This window comes from Piliocolobus tephrosceles, chromosome 8 (assembly GCF_002776525.5).
Source record: "Piliocolobus tephrosceles isolate RC106 chromosome 8, ASM277652v3, whole genome shotgun sequence".
In the NCBI taxonomy this organism is placed as follows: domain Eukaryota; kingdom Metazoa; phylum Chordata; class Mammalia; order Primates; family Cercopithecidae; genus Piliocolobus; species Piliocolobus tephrosceles.
In genome coordinates, this window is record NC_045441.1 from 78973235 (window position 1) to 78993219 (window position 19985).

General features: G+C 35.2%; 2 protein-coding genes across 2 annotated transcripts in view; one reads left to right on the forward strand and one right to left on the reverse strand.

Moving 5' to 3' along the window:
- VPS50 (VPS50 subunit of EARP/GARPII complex) overlaps positions 1 to 18911 on the reverse strand; it is a 43709-nt gene extending 24798 nt beyond the window's left edge. Inside the window, exons 1-2 of the mRNA XM_026449226.1 lie at positions 18751 to 18911; positions 11676 to 11744 (exon numbers count right to left, since the gene is read on the reverse strand). Of these exons, the coding sequence (XP_026305011.1) occupies positions 11676 to 11744; positions 18751 to 18783 (102 nt within the window). The 5' untranslated portion in view covers positions 18784 to 18911. The remainder of the gene's footprint in view (positions 1 to 11675; positions 11745 to 18750) is intronic.
- Positions 18912 to 19529: 618 nt separating this feature from the next.
- The window catches only part of HEPACAM2 (HEPACAM family member 2), a 43889-nt gene continuing 43433 nt past the window's right edge, over positions 19530 to 19985 (forward strand). Inside the window, exon 1 of the mRNA XM_023226588.2 lies at positions 19530 to 19890. Within this exon, the coding sequence (XP_023082356.2) occupies positions 19857 to 19890 (34 nt within the window). The 5' untranslated portion in view covers positions 19530 to 19856. The remainder of the gene's footprint in view (positions 19891 to 19985) is intronic.

Consider the following 19985-nt stretch of genomic DNA (forward strand, 5'->3'; position numbering starts at 1 on the left):
GTATATTTTTCTTTTTTCTTTTTATTTTTTATTATACTTAGAGTTCTGGGGTACATGTGCAGAATGTGCAGGTTTGTTACTAGGTATATACGTGCCATGGTGGTTTGTTGCACCCATCAACCCGTCATCTACATTAGGTATTTTTCCTAATGCTATCCCTCCCCTAGCCCCCACCCCTCACTAAGCCCCGGTGTATGATGTTCCCCTCCATGTGTTCTCATTGTTCAACTACCACTTGTAAGTGAGAACATGCAGTGTTTGGTTTTCTGTTCTTGTGTTAGTTTGCTGTGAATGATGGTTTCCAGCTTCATCCATGTACCTCAAAAGGACATGAACTCATCCTTTTTTATGGCTGCATAGTATTCCATGCATTTGGATTGCTTCCAAGTCTTTGCTATTGTGAATAGTGCCACAATAAACATACGTGTGCATGTGTCTGTATAGAATGATTTATAATCCTTTGGGTATATACCCAGTAACAGGATTGCTGGGTCAAATGGTATTTCTAGCTCTAGATCCTTGAGGAATTGCCACACTGTCTTCCATAATGGTTGAACTAATTTACACTCCCACCAACAGTGTAAAAAGCATTCCTATTTCTCCATAACCTCTCCAGCATCTGTTGTTTCCTGACTTTTTAATGACCGCCATCCTAACTGGTGTGAGATAGTATCTCACTGTGGTTTTGATTTGCATTTCTCAAATGACCAGTGTTGATGAGCTTTTTTTCATATGTCTGTTGGCTGCATAAATGTTTTCTTTTGAGAAGTGTCTGTTCATATCCTTCGCCCACTTTTTGATGGGGTTGTTTTTTTTTTCTTGTAAATTTGTTGAATTTCTTTGTAGAATCTGGATATTAGCTCTTTGCCAGATGGATAGATTGCAAAAATTTTCTCCCATTCTGTAGGTTGCCTTTTCACTCTGATGATAGTTTCTTTTGCTGTGCAGAAGCTCTTTAGTTTAATCAGATCCCATTTGTCTATTTTGGTTTTTGTTGCCATTGCTTTTGGTGTCTTAATCATGAAGTTTTGCCCAGGCCTATGTCCTGAATGGTACTGCCTAGCTTTTCTTCTAGGGTTTTCATGGTTTTAAGTCTTACGTTTAAGTCTTTAATCCATCTTGGGTTAATTTTTGTATAAGGTGTAAAGAAGGGATCCAGCTTTCTGTATATGGCTGGTCAGTTTTCCCAGCACCATTTATTAACTAGGGAATCCTTTCCCCATTGCTTGTTTTTGTCAGAGATCAAAGAACAGTATATTTTTCAAATAGAGACATTCTAGATTATTTTATTGTGGGGCATATTTCTTATTGGTAAAAAGAGCCCTGCTCAGATATCTTTTAGAGTTTAACGTACATGTTGTATTTGTAAAATTAACTATAAAATTATTCCCTATCAGTAATTTCAAGCTAAAAAAAATAGAACAAATCTAAAACTCAAGAAAATAGTTGACTGTTTAAATATAAATTCCAATAAACTTAAAAGAGAAGGCAAACTCATAAATATCAAACCTGCATAATCAAAAATGTTTGGAAAGGAAAAATCCCTCTTCTGTACTAACTCATAAAATACACTGAGAAAAAAAGGTCAATGACATAGCCATCACTGAGTCAGCCTGCAATCAGCTACTATGAGTGCAGTAAGAAATCCGGGGTCCGTTACTAACAGTGGGTGCTACATTCCCAAAGGGGTTTATCTACAACACATTAATCCATTTAGCACCCTGGACAGTGGTGCTGTCACACAGACTTGGGTAAAACTCACACGTGTGGAAGGGAAGGTTACCAACTAGCCTATCAACAGGCAGCCTCCGTGCATCCAATGGAAATATGAAATGAAAGTGAGACATGAAATGGAAGAGGAGGTCTGAACTTCCTGGCAATCTCTTTCCCTAAAAGTCCACAGACATTTGAAATACCAGCTTCAAATACTGTAAGCTAAGGGAGGGGAGGAAATAAGGCCCAAGTGAGGACATGGCAACACTGCCTCCCTAGGAATTCTGCAGTCTGCAGTAATATGCGCAAATAAATGCAGGTGATACCATTCAAGACAAAATATTTGAAGATTACAAAAACTGTTATGATTTTTTAAATCAGAAATAGAGCCAAGCTAGAAATTAAAATAGACTGCAATGATTGAGTACTTTCATTTTAAAAGCATAAATGTCAATGACATATAACACCATGCTGAGGTTCTCCATATAGTACCTAATTGATTAATAAGAAGGTAAAGATACTCGGATTTTTAGCTGCAATTCCATTATTAACCCTCAGCAACTTAGTCTCTTCATGCCTAGTTTTTTTTTTTTTTTTTTTTTTCACCTGTAAAGGGCAAACATGCATTCTTTCTCTCTCTTTGTGTGTCTCTCTCTCTCTGTCTCGGTCTCTCTCAAAATGACAGTGAAACAAATATCCAAATTTATTAAGAAAGCCAAAGAAAAAACATAATTTTAAGTACCTCACAAGTGTACATTTCAAAAACATGATGACTCTGTAAAAGGAGTACAATCTGTATATAAATGTCAAACGCTATTCTTTCCTAAAGAACTAAGCAATTAGTATCACAGAAAGCATACAACCCCACATAATTTCAAAGAACTGACATGGAACATCTGACACTCTGAAGTGTAAGAAACCTGGACTAAGGAAAGGAATAAAACCTAGAAAATAAGAAAAAGAAACGTAGCATACAAAACAGATTTAAACCTAAAACAAATGCCCCCATGTAACATTATTTCCCTATAAAATATCCTCTCCTTTAAAACAATTTCATAGCTTCTATGTGAAAATATACATCTGAACTGGAACTTATTCAAACCCTCTTCTGACTAGAATCCTGATCACCATGTTCTTTTTAGTCCCACTGAACTAGCAGTCTGTAAAGCTCTGCTGCTACCTAATCATTGTCTAAACGTTTCATCGCTGTTAGGGATGCCTGCTCAATCAGACTGTACACTTCTTGAGAACTGAGATTTCTCTTCATTCTGCATCATGCTGCTCCACAGTGCCAAGGCACACCGTAGATAGTAATCACTGATCAAACTAAAATTAATTTACAGTTAATTGCCAAAAAATGAATATAAGACAAAAGGAAAGGAAAAGCCAATATGTTCTTGTTTCAATAGTCAAAATTTTCCACAAACTCTTAGTAAAACATTTCTTTATTTTAATTAGAGATAACAATGTGAACTGATTTAGGAATATTTTATACATGTAAATAAGAAAAATAAACAGAAGCAACCAGATTGCATATTCTTAACACAATTACTCCATAATTTAATAGAAACTGATTTCCTAGGGTGGGAGATGTACAAAAATACACAATTCTTCACCTAAAATAGAACCAATACATAGGTGTGAGGCCAAATCTTATATCAACAAAACAAACAAAAGGTTTCCTATTTAAAAATTACAAGGTAAAATTAGGGAAAATGAATACCAAATGAAACTTCTTATACCATATTTAAACATGTGATTTAAGAAAAAAATTATAATAATCTTAGACATTCAAACTAAATCTGGGATAAAATATTTCAGCCTTAAAAATGTTTAAAACATTTTTATAATAAATTTTATGTCACATAGTAATTAATAAATACATAGTGACATTAACAGTCATATAAATGCTCTCTAAAACTTGAAAATCCAAAAATAATTTGTTAACAACTACAGGCTACCAAATGTGCTGCCACAACTTGCTGTCAATGGTAATCAACTAAGCAAAAAGTATATCAGCGTCACCCCAGAATTAAAGCTGGATAAAAAACTACAATTAAAGTAATGAATTGGAATAACAAAGAGGAGAAAACAAAAGCATAAAAGGTAAAAAATGAATAAATCAAATCTCTCTCCCATACTATCATCAGAAACTAACCTGCCTACTTTCAAAGCTCTATAATCTTATCATTCCCCCCCCAAAAAAAAAATTTCATTTAACAATTTTTTAAATTCCCACTATGTAAAAATTTCCCATACTAGGTCATACAGGAACACAAATGAGTAAAATATAGCTCTTCCCTCAAACAGTTAAGTAATAGGAAGGATCAGACGAATAAGTAAGAAATGACAAAGCACGGCAGAACATAAGGGTGATGCAAACAGAAGGAAGGCATCAGACAGTGGGTTCACATCTGATGGAAGAGGTGGCATTTGGAAAATATGAGAGAATAGGTAGAATTTCAGATTTAGACATTGGGGGAATAGGGTTACAAATATAAAGCAAAGCAAAAGTAAAAATATTGAATCGGGAAAGTGCACAACAGGTTAAAGCAATAAAGGGTGGCTTCCGCAGGATAGAAAAATGTCACAAGGGAGAGCCTGCATTGTACACCAAGAGACAAATGCAACAACTGAGATTTGTATAAATTCCATATATTTTTTATATATTAGAACCATATTTTCTTCACTAAAAATAAAACATCTTAACACATATCACTGCCTCAGGTGCTATATCAAAAACAGGCATAAATATTCAATATTTTCTTAATGTAATAAACCAAGCAGAATTCAATGTTTTAGAGGCTATGTTTTTCCGGCAGTCACAACACGCAATAAGGTTGCATATAATACCACCCAGTCTATTTTTCTATTTTGATCATGTCTGAGATAAAGCTACATGACCATGCACATAAATGTACATCAGAAATGTAACTTTATGAAAAATGAAGAAAAACAATCATATTAGAGATTTAAGTCAACATCTTTGATTTAGCCAAGCTACTTTTCCTCACAATACAACAAAAAAGATTTCATGGGAATTGGGGATTCAGCTCTGTAAAACAATTTGAGCCCTCAAATGTAAGGCATTATAATACACTCCCAGTACGTTTATGGTTTCTAAGGAACTATGTTATAACTTTGCCAAGAAATTTTCCACTTAAGAGTTCATCACTCAAGGGATGGTATTCAAGTTTAGGAGGAAAAAAAGAGAGACTACTAATTTTGTATTTAACCACTACTTTTAAATTATCTAAAATATCACACTAATTAAAACTACTAATCCAAATTCAGGGCTCTTAATTCTATTCACTTTTATAGAAAGTTAGTTATGACAGCTTAACAGTTTTCCTTACCATTACTAAATTCAATATTTTCTGCAATTTTGAAAAGTAATTTAACCTAATTTCTAAACCCACATAACAGCTTGGAATCTCATTATCTTCAATACTAGGTTTTTATTCAAACAAAAATATGAATGCAAATCTTCACTTCATAGGTCAGATTTCAAAACTCTGCTAAAAATAAACAGAAAAATGAAATGCACACCAACTCCTCTTTCTGTACGTAGCTCACTAGACCACAGTTCATATTATACACCTGATTATATAACTCAGTGGCAGAAATTAGAGCTTAAATAGCTGATTATATAACTCAATGGCAGAATGCAGTGTATGTACATGTGTATGTTGGGAAGGAAAGAGAAATTTTCAAGCATGACTTGGGGTTTGCCACAGCAAATCCCTTATCAAAGACTTTTTTTTACTGTTTGCATTTCTTCATTCGTCAACAAAAAAAATCTATTCTGTTATAGGGAAAACAGATGCTACAATCTTACCAAAGTTAACATCATGTTAGGGCTCTAACTGAAAGCAAAAAAAAAAAAAAAAAAAAAAAGTGTTTAGTCACCAAAATCTAAAACAGAGCTAAAAGTAAGGACAAAACATGAAGTTTTCAATATTCAGTCAGTATTACAACAGTCATAAATCACTGAACAGAAATAAATTTTATCTCTTTCCAAATGAAACAGGATTCAAAACTTATTTCAAGATCACAGATACCCTAAAACCATATGCCACATAAGTTTATAACGAATTGTCAGATGTCTGATTACGTGAGGAAATGGCACATTCTCCTAAAATCCCACTAGAACAACAATAATAATCCATCAAAGATTCCTGGTTCATCAGTTTCTGTGTGTGTTTTAAATAAACTTATCTTTTAAAGCCTACCCTGTTTTTCTTCAGGCTTTTAGTGCCATCTTGTGGAATACTATTGAAGTTACAATTTAAAAAGAGGTTTTGGGCAAAATGATTTATAGAACATTTTAATAAAAGGTTATTGGATCACATTTTAATCCAGCTTTATAACACAATCAAGTAATTAAGATGATGTATTTTAATGTGTGCCAATGCCTGTCCTTTCTGGGGCTAACACTGAAGAAAAGATACATCATAAATCAAGATATATGGAGAAAAATCCAGTGTGTACATCTTAATTTTGTTTTTCTTTTGTTTTCAAACATCTCATCAGACACTTTCTCTAAAAGATAATAATACTGTCTAATCTGAGAAAAGACAACATCACCTTCAATCCCAGTGCCTTTTACAGGTTCTTCCACCTTCCAAATCCAATAAAATCATCAATCTGAAATTCTGCTTTTTAAATGTCCTTCCAATGTAACCCTTCTCCATTTCCTATACCTTATGTTCCTTTTTTCTTCTTAATCAGTATCCTCGTCCCCAACCTCTACTCAACAACTTAAACTATAGTATTTCTTTAAAAAATTAATCACCAACTCTAAAAGATCCTGAATATACTTCACCTATTCCACATCCTCTCCTAGCTGAACTCTATTGTGCCTCTACTCCTCTGCAATTATCTATTTTTGCTTGTCTCCCCGACTCAGGTTGAGTTAGGAACAGTCTTGTATCTCTTTGTATCTTCAATGATTAGTAGCTGCCTGGTTCCATAAGTGTTTGCCAAATTGACTGTATGAATGAACTTATATGATTGCTATGAAAGAAGGGTTAAGAATCTCAAAGCATCTGAAGCTATGAGAAGCATAATTTCATTAATGGTTCAAGGGAACACAACTAAATACTGTTGGCCATGAGCACCTAAGAAAAACTCTTAAATGATTTTGCAGATCCATAGTTAGAGCCTCCCTTAGTACCACCTGCAGAAGACACCTGTCCTAAATGATACATAATTCTAAACTGAAAGTCTTTATCATAATCTCTAAATAAAGTCTCCTAGTCATAAACCTCAATACTAATCCTCTCTGATATAGACACCAATATGCAAATCTTCTAACAAAAACTGCTCAAAAAATTCTTTAGAATGTATATTTCTTCTATCATATTTCCCCTACAAAAATTACAATATAGAAACTATAAAACATTCGAGCTACAAGTACTCTAAAAAAGTCATCTAGTTCAATAGCATCTTTTCACAAATGAAGAAACTGAGGCACAAAGCATTAAAATGACTTCCTTTCAACAATCTGAATGTTTAAGTCAATACTTGAACCTAGGTCTCTTGACTGTGATTCAAGCACACTTTCCACGAATTTTGGTAAAACTGTAAACCAAGCTCTGCAGTTAGCATGTGGTTTTAGGATTCTTTTAATGGATTTTAAGAAGTCAAGTCAAATCGGTTCATCTGATTTCACAGAGGTACTAGAAACTCTAGAAAAAACATTCTGCTCAAATTCCTAGAATGTATATAAGCAGAAATGCTTCAGAGAAGGTGGGTACTCAATAAATACTTGTTGAATGGATGAAGTATAAAATATTTAAACAAATATATTCTCAAATGTTGACTGCAACAGACATTTATTTTTTCACTTCATACTATATTTTTCTTTCATGAAAAAAAATCAAAGGTAAACCAATTAATAGTAAAGACAGTTGAATCCCATTACTATTTATGAGTTAATTAAATTGAGGACAAGAAAAGTCTTATCATTAAAGAATACTATGAGGAGGCAACGTTTCAGTAAAAATTCATAAAACAATATTAGTATCAATACTCTTTTTCAGGTTCATATTGTGCCACTGTGAAAGTACTATGGAAAGTGTTTATTAATAAAGGTTGGATGTAGATTTATAAGGTTCTGAATACTAGTATTTTTACTTTTTAATCTGGGTTCAACAAATACTCTCAAACACAGTCCTACTAAGTTCTATAACTAGTAACATTTTGGCTCTGACTACTATCATACATTATAATAAATACTAGTTTTATTCTTAATTCTTATAACCAATTAAGTAAAATACATTTCATGTTTAAATGGATAACAAGCTTAGTAAACGCTACCTAATTTCTTATATCTTTACCTCTGCATGAAAATCCCACTAATTTGAAATATAACAGAATCTATTTCGAAGAATGAAATTTTAGGTCATTCTATCTTATCCTACAAAAGTTCTCAGTAAAACTTTCAAACTATTTTTTAGAACAGTTCCTCCATTTCCTGTTGCTCCATTGTTAAGATAATATTCTCATCTTGGCCAATGGTTCACAAGCCTGGCTCCACACTGGAATTACCAGGGAATCTCTAAACATCACTGACACTTGCCTCCACCCAAAAATGGTAATTTAATTGGAATTGGCGATGGCCTGGGGACTGTTGATTCTAAATGTACAGCAAAGTTTAGGCACCACTGATCTTGGCACTGAGCTATTTAAGCTAAAATTCCTGAAATCTGTCTAAAAGTTTCCTTTCCTCTAGCAAGTTCTGAAAAGAACCTTAAATATTTTCTACTTTTCTATACTATTTTATCCACCCAAATTCCAAATTTCCAGTATACAGATTACTATTTGACTTGCATCTGCTCTTAAAATGGGGCACAGGATCAGACTGTCTATAAAATGCAGAAATTGTGCCAGATAGTTTCTATAGTTTCTTCCCACTTTGAATTTATATAGTTCTAAAATAAATAAATAAATAATACCATCTGGCTTATCAAGCACACCTAGTGACCTTCAATTCTCCTTCACTACACTCCTTTTTCTAGCAAGTTGAAGCACATAAAATGTGCCAATACTTGACCATTTTAAACAGCCATGATTTATCCTAATATTTTTCTCCTACTTATCCTTTTTACTAGAACCTTTTCATGTAACAGAATGCAAACTAACCTATTTCTTTCTTGAAAATGCCACTGAAATATCAATTCTCTGCCCCAACTTAGAAAGACATTATGAAAAGAAAGGAGACCATTCCTGAAGACCAGGGAAATGTTTTTTAAAAGTTGTACTTACACTTATGAGTGAGGCAGACCTATTAAATGAAGTTAATGTTTATAAGTTTTCCATATAAAAATTTATAGTGACTACTTAAATAGCACAAATTGTTAAGTTCAAAGAGTACTCCCCTAAGCAAAACTAATGGGTACCTTGCTTTTTAAACCTAGAATATACTGTGAGAATTTTCTATGTAACATATATATATATAACTAAATTAAAAACCCAAGCTTCCAAATAATTTCTAGAGTATAATACCATTTTGAAAAGGTTGGGGAGGGAGAGTGGAAAAGCTATACTGACTACTTCCTGTAAAATAACTGCCAATTTCAAAGAGTTTATCTCATCGCCCTATTTCCTTCACAGTATTCTAATTTGTAATCTCCTTACCCCTGGCCTTGAATGTAAGTAAGCTCTCTGACAACAGGGAAGTTTTGGCTTTTGGAGAGAACTCTTGTCTTTTCTCTGCTATACTGCTAATCCCTAGGAAGTATCTCTAGCACATAGAAACTCAATAAATTTGTTGAATATGCATAGGGAAAAGACCAGTAGGCAATGTTAACCTTGACAGTGTTGGTGATTTTTGTGACTTTTTTTTTTGTTTAGATACCTTTTTCTGTTTATCATGTTTTCTGTTTAGAGTATACATTAATTTTATATTTAAAGCAAAGGTTACTTTAAAATAATCATTTGAATTAACATTTTCCATTTTGTTAAAATGCTTTTAATCTTAATTTTAAAAGATCTTAAGTAAAGATCTTTTTCAATGACATCAAGAACTAGCAGCAACATTAATTTTAAAGCAATTATATAAAAATAAATCATTAAAATATATGTGTATGATCTAAGTATAAAGTCATATCTACACTGTGAAAAATACTCAACATTACAGTTACATCAAGCTATGCTGTGTAGGGAATTTCTGAATATGAGTCTTCTTAACTCTTTATATCAGTACTGACTTCAAACCTTATCCAAAGACTCAGTTTACTGACTGGAGCTTTGCCACTCTCTGGACTCAGCACTCTTATGTTCTCAGAACTACCCAGAAAGAAGACAGCAGCTTTTTTCACCCTCCATCATTTGTTATGCTATAGGAGAACACAGAAAAAAACAAACAGGCAGATGAAGCTTGTAGGGATTTCTTAGTGTTAAGGTTAAATGTAAGCTTACAGCATCAATACCTTTTTTACTATTAACTGTTTTATTATTTAACTAACTTAGCTTCTCAGTATGTGCTAAAGAGACCAGTGCTTTAGGCTTACTCTTCATCTGAACGATTTATATTTGCTGACCTTTTGATACCAGACTGGCCACTCCACCCAAGGCCAGTTACCCTAAAAGTAAAGACAGCACTGGTCACTGATGGAGTTGGGGGTGCAGAGTCAATAAGAAGACTGTGTAATGAGATCACCATAAATTCACTACCAACCACTACTGGGAAAACATCATGGCTCATGGTGGAAATGCAACAGAAAGTTCTTATTAAGACAGTCACGTATTTTTTTAAAGAGGTTCACTCATCAATTTAACATTGATTCCGCAATATGTAATACAATCAAATTCAAGGTATGTTCATAACGCATGATCATCTTTTTCTGAAGTCAAAGAAATAAAGATAATTATTGTCAATTAGAATTTATAGCTATCTCTTATTTCCCAACCTTTTCATAGTCAATATTTTTTAATAACATTATATAAAACTATATGGAATGCTTTTTTTAAGTTTTTGTCTGAACCATTTCATGCAAAAGAGTTGGTTATAATTTTATTGCATTTGGAGAATATGTTTGGGTCTAACCCAAAATAAAAGCAATACATAAGTGCAAAATTCACTTCAGCAGACAAGGCACCTGAAAGAGATGAGAAATCATCCTCCTAAGGAGCTGACACTGAGGTGTAAGGAGAGGCCTTAAACTGCTGATCAAGAGAAGCATGCCCTGTGTTTTCAAATGCCTGATGCAGAAAACAAACAGTATTTTCACGTGTCACTCTCAAATTAAAAAAATACAAAAACAGACATTCAGAAATGCCAACTTAATCTGTGATGGAGCAGCTATTCACATGGGCAGCTCCGAGCAGCAACACTCCAGAAAAACAGCAGGGATTTAACAATACTTAATAATTCTGAGGGGAATCCAGCTAGCTTTCAAATAACCTATATAAAATTTGTAAACTGAGAAATTCACATGAATATCAGACAATTAAAATCTAAAATTCCTACAATCTAGGAGATAAGTTATACAATTCAGTATAAACACTATGGTTTAGATGTTTATTGAAAAACCTCTGCTCCACAACAAAAATATAATTATGATTTTTGGCACAGTGTTAAGAGTATAAAAAGTCAGTAGTCAATTATTTTATTTTATTTCTACAAATTAGAGCACATAAATCAGTAAGAGAGTGTGTGTGTGTGTGTGTGTATACACACATATATAACTGCTTTCAGGCTAAGAATTTAATACAATAAATTCCAAATTTGTCAAGTTTGCATTTTTTGCTTTGCTATAATGAATCATACATACTGCATCCCAATGTGTAATGAAACAAGCTCTATACCTACTGTACAATAAAAATTTACCCAGCTTATCTTAACCACCATCTGCCTGTGGGAAAGAAAAGCTTCTGTGAATCAATTATTATGATCCAGCGGCAACCATATTTTCTTAAGGAAATAAAAAGTCACGCTCACACATGTAGATCGATACCTTTCCAGGGACCCGGAGACTCTCTATGGCACCAAGATCACTGAGGCTTTCTTGAGGGCTTTTCAGACCCTTAAAAAAAATAAGATAAGGAAAATTTTAATCATGTTGAAGAATTATAAAAGGATAGAATACACCTACTGAAACAGAAATGACCACTTTAAAAATAGAAATTTTCCTGCTTCAAAATATGGAACACACATTCTAAAAGTAATCATCATTTAACACATATAGTACTATTACTAAATCAGAGAATGATGTACTTCTGGTATTTTAAAATAAAAGAGTATTATACAGCAATTGTACAGCTAACGGTGGAAGTCTAAGTCATCTATGATTTAAAAACAGCCAAAAGTAAAGAAACTTACATAACAAAAAGCATTCTATACAAGCGCTTGTATATACAATAATAATTACTAAATCAATCAGGAAAAAAGTCCAAGCAATAGTATTACGATTTACAGATGCAATATGCTAACCAACTAAGCTAACATATAAGTAATCCCTTCATTTTACTTGATTATTTCCCACCAATATATCTAATTCGTGTTGCATAAATTAAGATTGAAGTCTCATATCTCACTGTCTTCTACCTGTCCTTTAGTTCTTTGGTGCCCTGTACTTTCTATATTCACATCAACTGAGGGATTCTGAAAGCTTTATCTGTAACAGGGGAAATTATTAAAATAGAAAGAAATCAGCAATTTGCATTTTCTTTAAAATCCTCTTTTTAAAAATAGACTATTCAAAGCAGACATTTAAGGTCCCTGCAAATATTAGTTTTTAGGCAAAATTAGCTATTATTAATTTGAAGAGAGATTGATGATACAAATTGTCCTTTAGGTGCCCTACATTGAGGGTCCTTAGTAACCAAAATACATGCTATGCTTATGTTGACTACTTGAGACTTAGAGAAGAGCTTGCTTATCTTTAAACTATAGAGATGTGTATTTTCTCTTCCCTGTTGTAAAATACCACTAGTCATATCTACACTTTTTTATTACAAAGTGCTCTGCCTCAACCCCAAGTCTTTCATTACCCCCAGAATATCTAGCCCACCCACTCTTCTCTCCCCTTCTCCCTTAGACACACTTACCACTCCAAGAAATGAGAAAGCAACACACCACTTTCAGAATTACCTCCTCCACAAAGTCTTCCTAAATCCCTAAGCTTCAAAGAACACAGTATTTCTCAGTATAACCCTTGGATCATGACCATCAACATCACCCAGCGAACTTGCTAACAGTAAGATTCGTAGGCCCTAAAATAAACCTAATAGGTTTCTCTGGATTTGGACCAGGAGTGTGCATTTTCCAAAACAATACCTCAGCAAGACATCTTCCAAGACAATACCTCAGCCAAAGTAGTAAAGCTTTAAATTTTAAATGTATCTTTCTCTTCCAAACTTTAAGTCCTAAGGAAAGGGAGAGGCAAAGTCCTATTTGCCTCTGTAGCCCAGTGGTTAGCAAAGTTCCAGAAACAGAATAAACAACAAAGAAATGAGGAAATTATTAGGTAGAAGTCATTGGTCAGGTTCCAATCTCCAACAAATTAGCACATTGTTCCCATGGGAATATGTAATTGATTGCAAAAAAATTTCTAGGAATACTTGCTGGAAAAAGAAAGGCCTAATGAGATTTAATATGCCTTTCAATGAGGGAGGGAGAAAAAATATGTTACTAGTCTTGGGCAGTTTGTTCTTCCCTGTCTTGAATTCTTACCAACAGTCATGAGGGAATAGCATCAAAAGTGGTAAAGAAGGCAAGGCTGAGCTACCAAACTACACTTCTAAATACATTATATATACACATATGAAACTAAAACTTCCCAATTTGATTCCAAATCATGACCACCCCTAAAATACATTTTTAAAATGTAATTGACACGTCTTTTAAACAAACATTTTTCAAAGTACACATGCTCCTAGACTTACATATTGGGTTATGTTCCAATAAACCCATCATATGAGAACATATGGAAACATACAGAAGAAAACAGACACTGAGACTGCCTGAGGGTGGAGGGTGGGAGGAGAGAGAGGATCAGGAAAATAACTAATGGGTACTAGGCTTAATACTTGGGTGACAAAATAATCTGTACAACAAACCCCTGTGACACGAGTTTACCCATATAACAAACTTGTATAGGTACCCTTGAACTTAAAATAAAAAAATTTTTAAAACCCATCATAAGTGGAAAATACATTTAATAATCTCAATAAAATCATCATAAACTCAAAAATTCATTAAATGAAACCATAGTAAATCGGGGACCATCTGTATAGATTCGCTTAACTAATCTAATAGAAATCCCTGAAGAAATATATCATATTTAATTTCTCTTTCCCCAGCGCTACTGTGTAAAGAAACCAATGCCTGCAATGTAAATGTGATATATACCAGTATCTAGAAAAAGTAGTCACCATATAACAATTCAATACCAATAAACGGCAAATTTCTGCCAAATGTACAAAATAAAAGTAATACAAATTGAAAATCTGTGTACATGTTAAGAGGATGTAGAGTGAAGTGATTATAGTAATGGGCTCTGAAGCAAACCACTTGAGCTTGTATCCTGACTTTCTTGCTGTGGTTTTGAACAACTTATCTATCCTTTTTGTGCATTATATTCTACGATCATTCATAGGCTATTATAAGAAGTAAAAGAGGTAATGTATATGAGAAGCCAAAAATACTGTCTCATATATCTCAAGCATTCTGTGATGATTAACCCTAATTCTTAATATTTTATGACAGAAATGTTTTCCTTTTATCAAAACAGAAATGAAGAATTACATAAATGTCTCAAAGCACATCTGACATTCAACTGTACTTTAGATCTTCAACACTTTATCAATTTTATAAATTTCTACTAACAAGTGAAGTCATTCTTATTTTATCTTCATCTCTCTAAAGCAGGAAGTCATGGTTTTAACTGCAGTTCTCCACCTTTATTAAGTTAAAACTTTGATGCTAATCATTTACCACTAATTGATTTTCTTTTGTATTTGATTTTTGTGTTGATAATTCCCCAGTTTAGACATATAGAAAATTCATCATAAATTAACACTTACCTCTGCATTTCGTTTACCCAAATCAGATTAACATTTCAGACTACTTCAGTTATGTCTACATTAATCTCATTTTCCATTTATGAAACCAGCAACTATGTCTTATCCATCCAAAGCAGCATCTGTGATGATTTGTGTTTCCTTCTCTTTCAGCAAAACTCAAGAGTGTTTACACCCAGTCCCTAATTTCTCTCCCCCTGTTTTCTCCTGAACCCATTCTAATCAGGCTTTCCTCCCCACAACTTGATGAAAACTGCTGTAGTTGGGGCACCAAGGACCTCCATGCTGCTCAATCCAAAAGCACATTTCTCATTCTCACTCTCACCTTACTTGACCAATCTTCAGCATTTAACACAGCTAATCACTCCTTACTCTTTTCAATTCTTTACTTGGCTTCAAGGCACTCTTCTAGGTTGTTCTCTTTATCACACATTCATGCAACAAATATTTATTGAGCATCTGCTATATTCCAGGTGCCATTCAGGAAGCTAAGACTTCTTACCTCACGAGCTTCATGTTCTCATTCTGCTTTCCTGGATCCACTGCTTCCCCCTGAATTTTTAACACTGGATTCTCAAAAGCTCCAACTTTAGATTCTTTGTATATCTACACTCATTCCACTGTGATCTTAACCAGTTTATATGCAATCTACATGTTTGTAACTCCCAGAGTTTTAGCTATACCCTGGATTCGCCCCATAAATTCAGATTCATCTGGCCAACTGCCTACTGTATCTCTCCAGTTGAATATTTAAGAGGCTGTCAAATTAACAAGTACAAAAACCATGTCCCTTCCCTCAATCTGTTCCTCCCTCAGTTTTATCCATCCGAGGAAATCACAATTACATTCTTCCAATTGCTGGGGCCAAACTATTTTGAGTCATCCTTAATGCTTCTCTTTCCCTCACAGCCCAAACCCCATCTGTCAGGAAATTCTGTCACCTCTACATTTACAGGATATTCACAATCTGACCTCTTTGAACACTTCCACCACTAGGGTAGAAGGCCTACACCCACCCTCTCACCTGGATTACCATAGTAGCCTCATCACTGGTCTCCCTGGTTTTGCTCTTTTCCCCTCTTCAATCTATTCTTAAAACATGGGTCAGAATGGTCTGTCTGAAGTGTTATGTCTGATTATATCATTCCTCTATTTGCCATTTCACTCAGAATGAAAGCCATGATTTTGCTATTACCTATAAGGTACTATATGATCTAGCTTCCTGCCCTCAGTCATCTAACCTTATCCTGACCTCATCTCCCACTACTCTTCTCCTCACTCACTTCACCACACTGGCCACTTGCAATTTCTCAAACAAGCTCCTGCCTCAGGGCCTCCGCATTTGCCTTTCCTTCCATCAGAAATGCTCCTTCCCAAATATCCACATCACAGAGTTCACTTCCTCACTCCCTTCGGGTCTTTTTATGTTACCTTCTCTGCGAGGCCTTCCATGACCATCCTATCTAAAATTATAAGTGACCTCAAATCGCCAACAATTCCCAGGACTTTCTATCCTCTTTTCCTCTACAGTGTTTATCACCATGTCTGCCTTAACACTTGTCTTTTTTTTTTTTACTTACAATAGTGCCTGGCACAAAGTGCTCAATAAACATTTGTTGAATGGACTGAAAGAACAGAGGCCAGCATAATGGAGAAAGATGAAGAACAGATCTCATTTAAATAAAGAGAGCTAACAAAGCCTTCCTTCCTCCCATTATTTTGCAAACAAAGTTCCCAGGACAGCTGAAATGCCCAAAAACTTAAATTTCACAGACCTTAATTTCCATCTCTCCACATTAACTCAATATATATTATTAGCACATTCTACAGGTTCAAAAAAAGAAATACTTTCATGTACACTTATTTGTAATCCTGTTAAATTTAACCCAATAACCAACTGTACTAATTCAAACCCTCGATGTAAATAGGAGGCACACTAATTTCATACCTCATGGATTCAAGAACTGTGCATCAGTATCAAATATGTGAAAGTCAAGCCATAACATATATAATTAGGATAACTTTAAATATGTGTGCAAAACTCCTAATTTTACCTCACTTTGTACACAGTATGGTTCCAGCTTTTTGTATGTGTTCTTTAATGTATTTTTTTCCATTCCAATTAAACACAGGTTTGACGTGCTGAAATTCAATAAGCAACTAAGGCTTAAGTGTGACCATTTTCAGCAAATTGCATTACATTTAGGAGACATACACTTATCACTCCTATCTGAAATTTTTTTCTCTCCTCAGTTTTACAAAATGAGGTCAAAAAACCTAAACCAACCACAGCTACCATACAATTATGACAATGTTAACTACACTGAACTGTATGGCAGGCAACAAACTTGAGAGAGCATCAAACTTAGCTGATACACAAAGGTCCAAATTCAGCCTCCCAAAGGCAGTTCAGAGGTATTAGTGATATAATGTACAAAAGTATATATTGATTGAAAAATCAAACAGGTACCAAAGTCAGCATGAACTTATCTATTGCTTGAATTACTGCAACAGCCTGGTTCCAGTTTTCCTGCTTTCCCACCATCAATGTAGCCAATGTAACTAATGGTCTCTATGTTCAAGCACTTCCTTGATAATGCCCAGGAACTCTGTTAACACCTTAATCTCTTTAACTTCATTGTATCATATAAACACCACTATCAAGCTAACTCCATAAGGTACACATTATTCCTATTTTAAAGATGTGGAAACAGATGCTTAAAAACGTTATGTAACTTGCTGAAAGTCACACAGCTACCACAGGATACAGCAGGACCCAAACTCATTGTCAAGTAAGAGGTAGCAGGATGCATAATACCAGTACTCCACACATGTGAGGAACTGACAAATGTTACTAGCCACTTACTTAAATATTTTTATGATTCACAGAACATTTTGATATATATTTTCATACCATTAACAAAATAATCTGACATAACTAAAATAATCATGTAAGGGTCATTTGTGTATTATGCAAGAGAAATATACAATTTGTAACCTGTTTATATCTCTCTCAAATTGTGAATTCTTAAATAAGAAAGTGGAATTTGAGTTCTTTTTGTAATCAACAAGAAAAAAATCTCACAAATAAACCTTCCACTAAACGATTATCTTCCACATTCTCCAAACTTCTAAAAGCCATGTTGATTTAAAACTCTAATCTTAATTATCTTTTATATTAAAGTAATAAAATGACCAATTCTAGTGAAATATTAAAGTTGAAGTAAATAAGGTAGCTAAAATAAAGTCATAATCAATAAGTACATAAAAGAAAATTTCTGCACTTCTTAAACGAAGCTGAGGCATTATTACGAGGTCCCTAACATTTATGAGACAGATTACAAAATAGCCAAAGCTCTTATTCATGAATTTTCATTCTGGGAAAAAAAGAAAAGATCAGTATTTTGCCATGACAAAAATAAATGTTTTAAAGTAGAATTTCACAAAGAGTTTTCACATATATTAGCTTATTGATGACCCTCATAACAGAACTGTGAAATAAAATGAACAAAAATAATTATTTTTACATCCCGACAAGTAAGCTACAAAGTTTGGGGACTTGCTCAAAATCCAAAAGCTACAAATGCTGTCTTAAAATCATCCATTTTCACTCTTTCCAGGTCACCTCTACTGCACAGACCACACCACCATACCCAGGCTATCAGCTCACATATGACAGACAGCCTGGATGCGGAAGACCTTGCAAGGAAGCTGGGGCTGTTCTGGAAAGATGGCAAAAAGAAAAGGAGGGGAGACAAAGATATCCTGATTCCTTCAATGACTTCTTTTTATACGAATGTTTCTGGGAGGCGGGTACCTGCTGGAGCAGGGCTCCAATCCAGGCGGCCCAGGTGAGTTTTCCAGGGTGTGCCCCGGCTTCCCAGTCCCCCTGACACCTGCCACCACCCATAACTTAGGTCTCCGCCCGCCACCGGTTAGGGACAGAACATCTCGGCTCCTCTCACTTTCGAGATGAAGGAAGCCTTTGCTTCAGCCGCCGCGACTTACCTGTCGGGTCATGAGAGATTTAATTTTTTGCATGTCTCAGTCCTGACGAGGGTACCCTGCCTCAAATAGCTAACAAATCACACCGAGCCACTACACAGCTGGACCTGACACAGGGAAGCCATAGTGGGTGGTCACGTGGAGGCGCCGACCCAGGTCATCCTGTCTGTCCCTGGGCATGCTGGGAATTGTAGTCTTCTGGCCGCCGGCGATAGTAACAGTGAACTAAAACGGCCAGTCCAGGGACTACATCTCCCAGCAAGCAAAGGAGCGGGTGCTTCAGTTAAGCCGGTAAATCTTACTGCTCAGAGCGACCACTGCGATCGCCGGTCTTACGGAAGGTGGGAAGGTGCTTGCACTAGGTGGTAGCTACTCTTCGGCGAGACGGAAACCTAAGTCAGAGGTGACTAGGGGTTGAGCGAAAGATCAAACTCAGAGGAGACAATATATAAGCCAGACTGACGCGATGCCCCCTAGGAGTGTGAGGGAGGAAACCTCACCTGGTCTAGAGGGGCGGGGTGAGAGAACGAGAGACTGACGCGAAGGAGAAGGAACTCAAGAAAGGGCTGTCACTGAGAGGTGATCTGAGAACTCGAGACTACCCCGGGCGCGCTGGGTTTGGCCTGAGGAAAGGTGTGCTCTAGGTTGCCCAATGGGCGGCCCGCCAGGGTTAGGGCTGTTCTACCTCAGTCTTGGCATCCCCCGCAAAAGCTCTAAAATCGAAGGATTTTGACGCCCGCCTATTATTTTACCTCCGTACTCTAAGGCAAGTGATGACGGGAAATACGACAACAATAATGAGTATACGTGTCACTTTGAAGTCCTCTTTTCAACTTTTGGCAGTTTAGTCAAATTGGGGAAGGGAACAGGGGACACAGTTTTAAAAGGACTTTACAATTATGAGAATATTAGAAGAAGAAGAAAAAGAAAGCGGCCCTAAAGCTAGTAATAATAGCTAACACTTATCGAAAGCTGAGTACCTGTCAGAAACTGCTAATAGCTTTAAATATATGGCTTTATTAATCCACACAAGAATCCTGTGGGTTCCCATTTTAAAGATGACGAAGCAAGTATGGCGAAATTAAGGAACTTGCCTAAGATTACTGCAGATGTGCAAGCAGAAACTGAAGGTTTGGTCATCAGGTGTGTTAAGATTTCCATGTATTGTGCTGAAGAAAGTTCTAAAGCATGGCACCAAATTTTTTAATTTTATTTTATTATAATGCTAACTTTTTAAA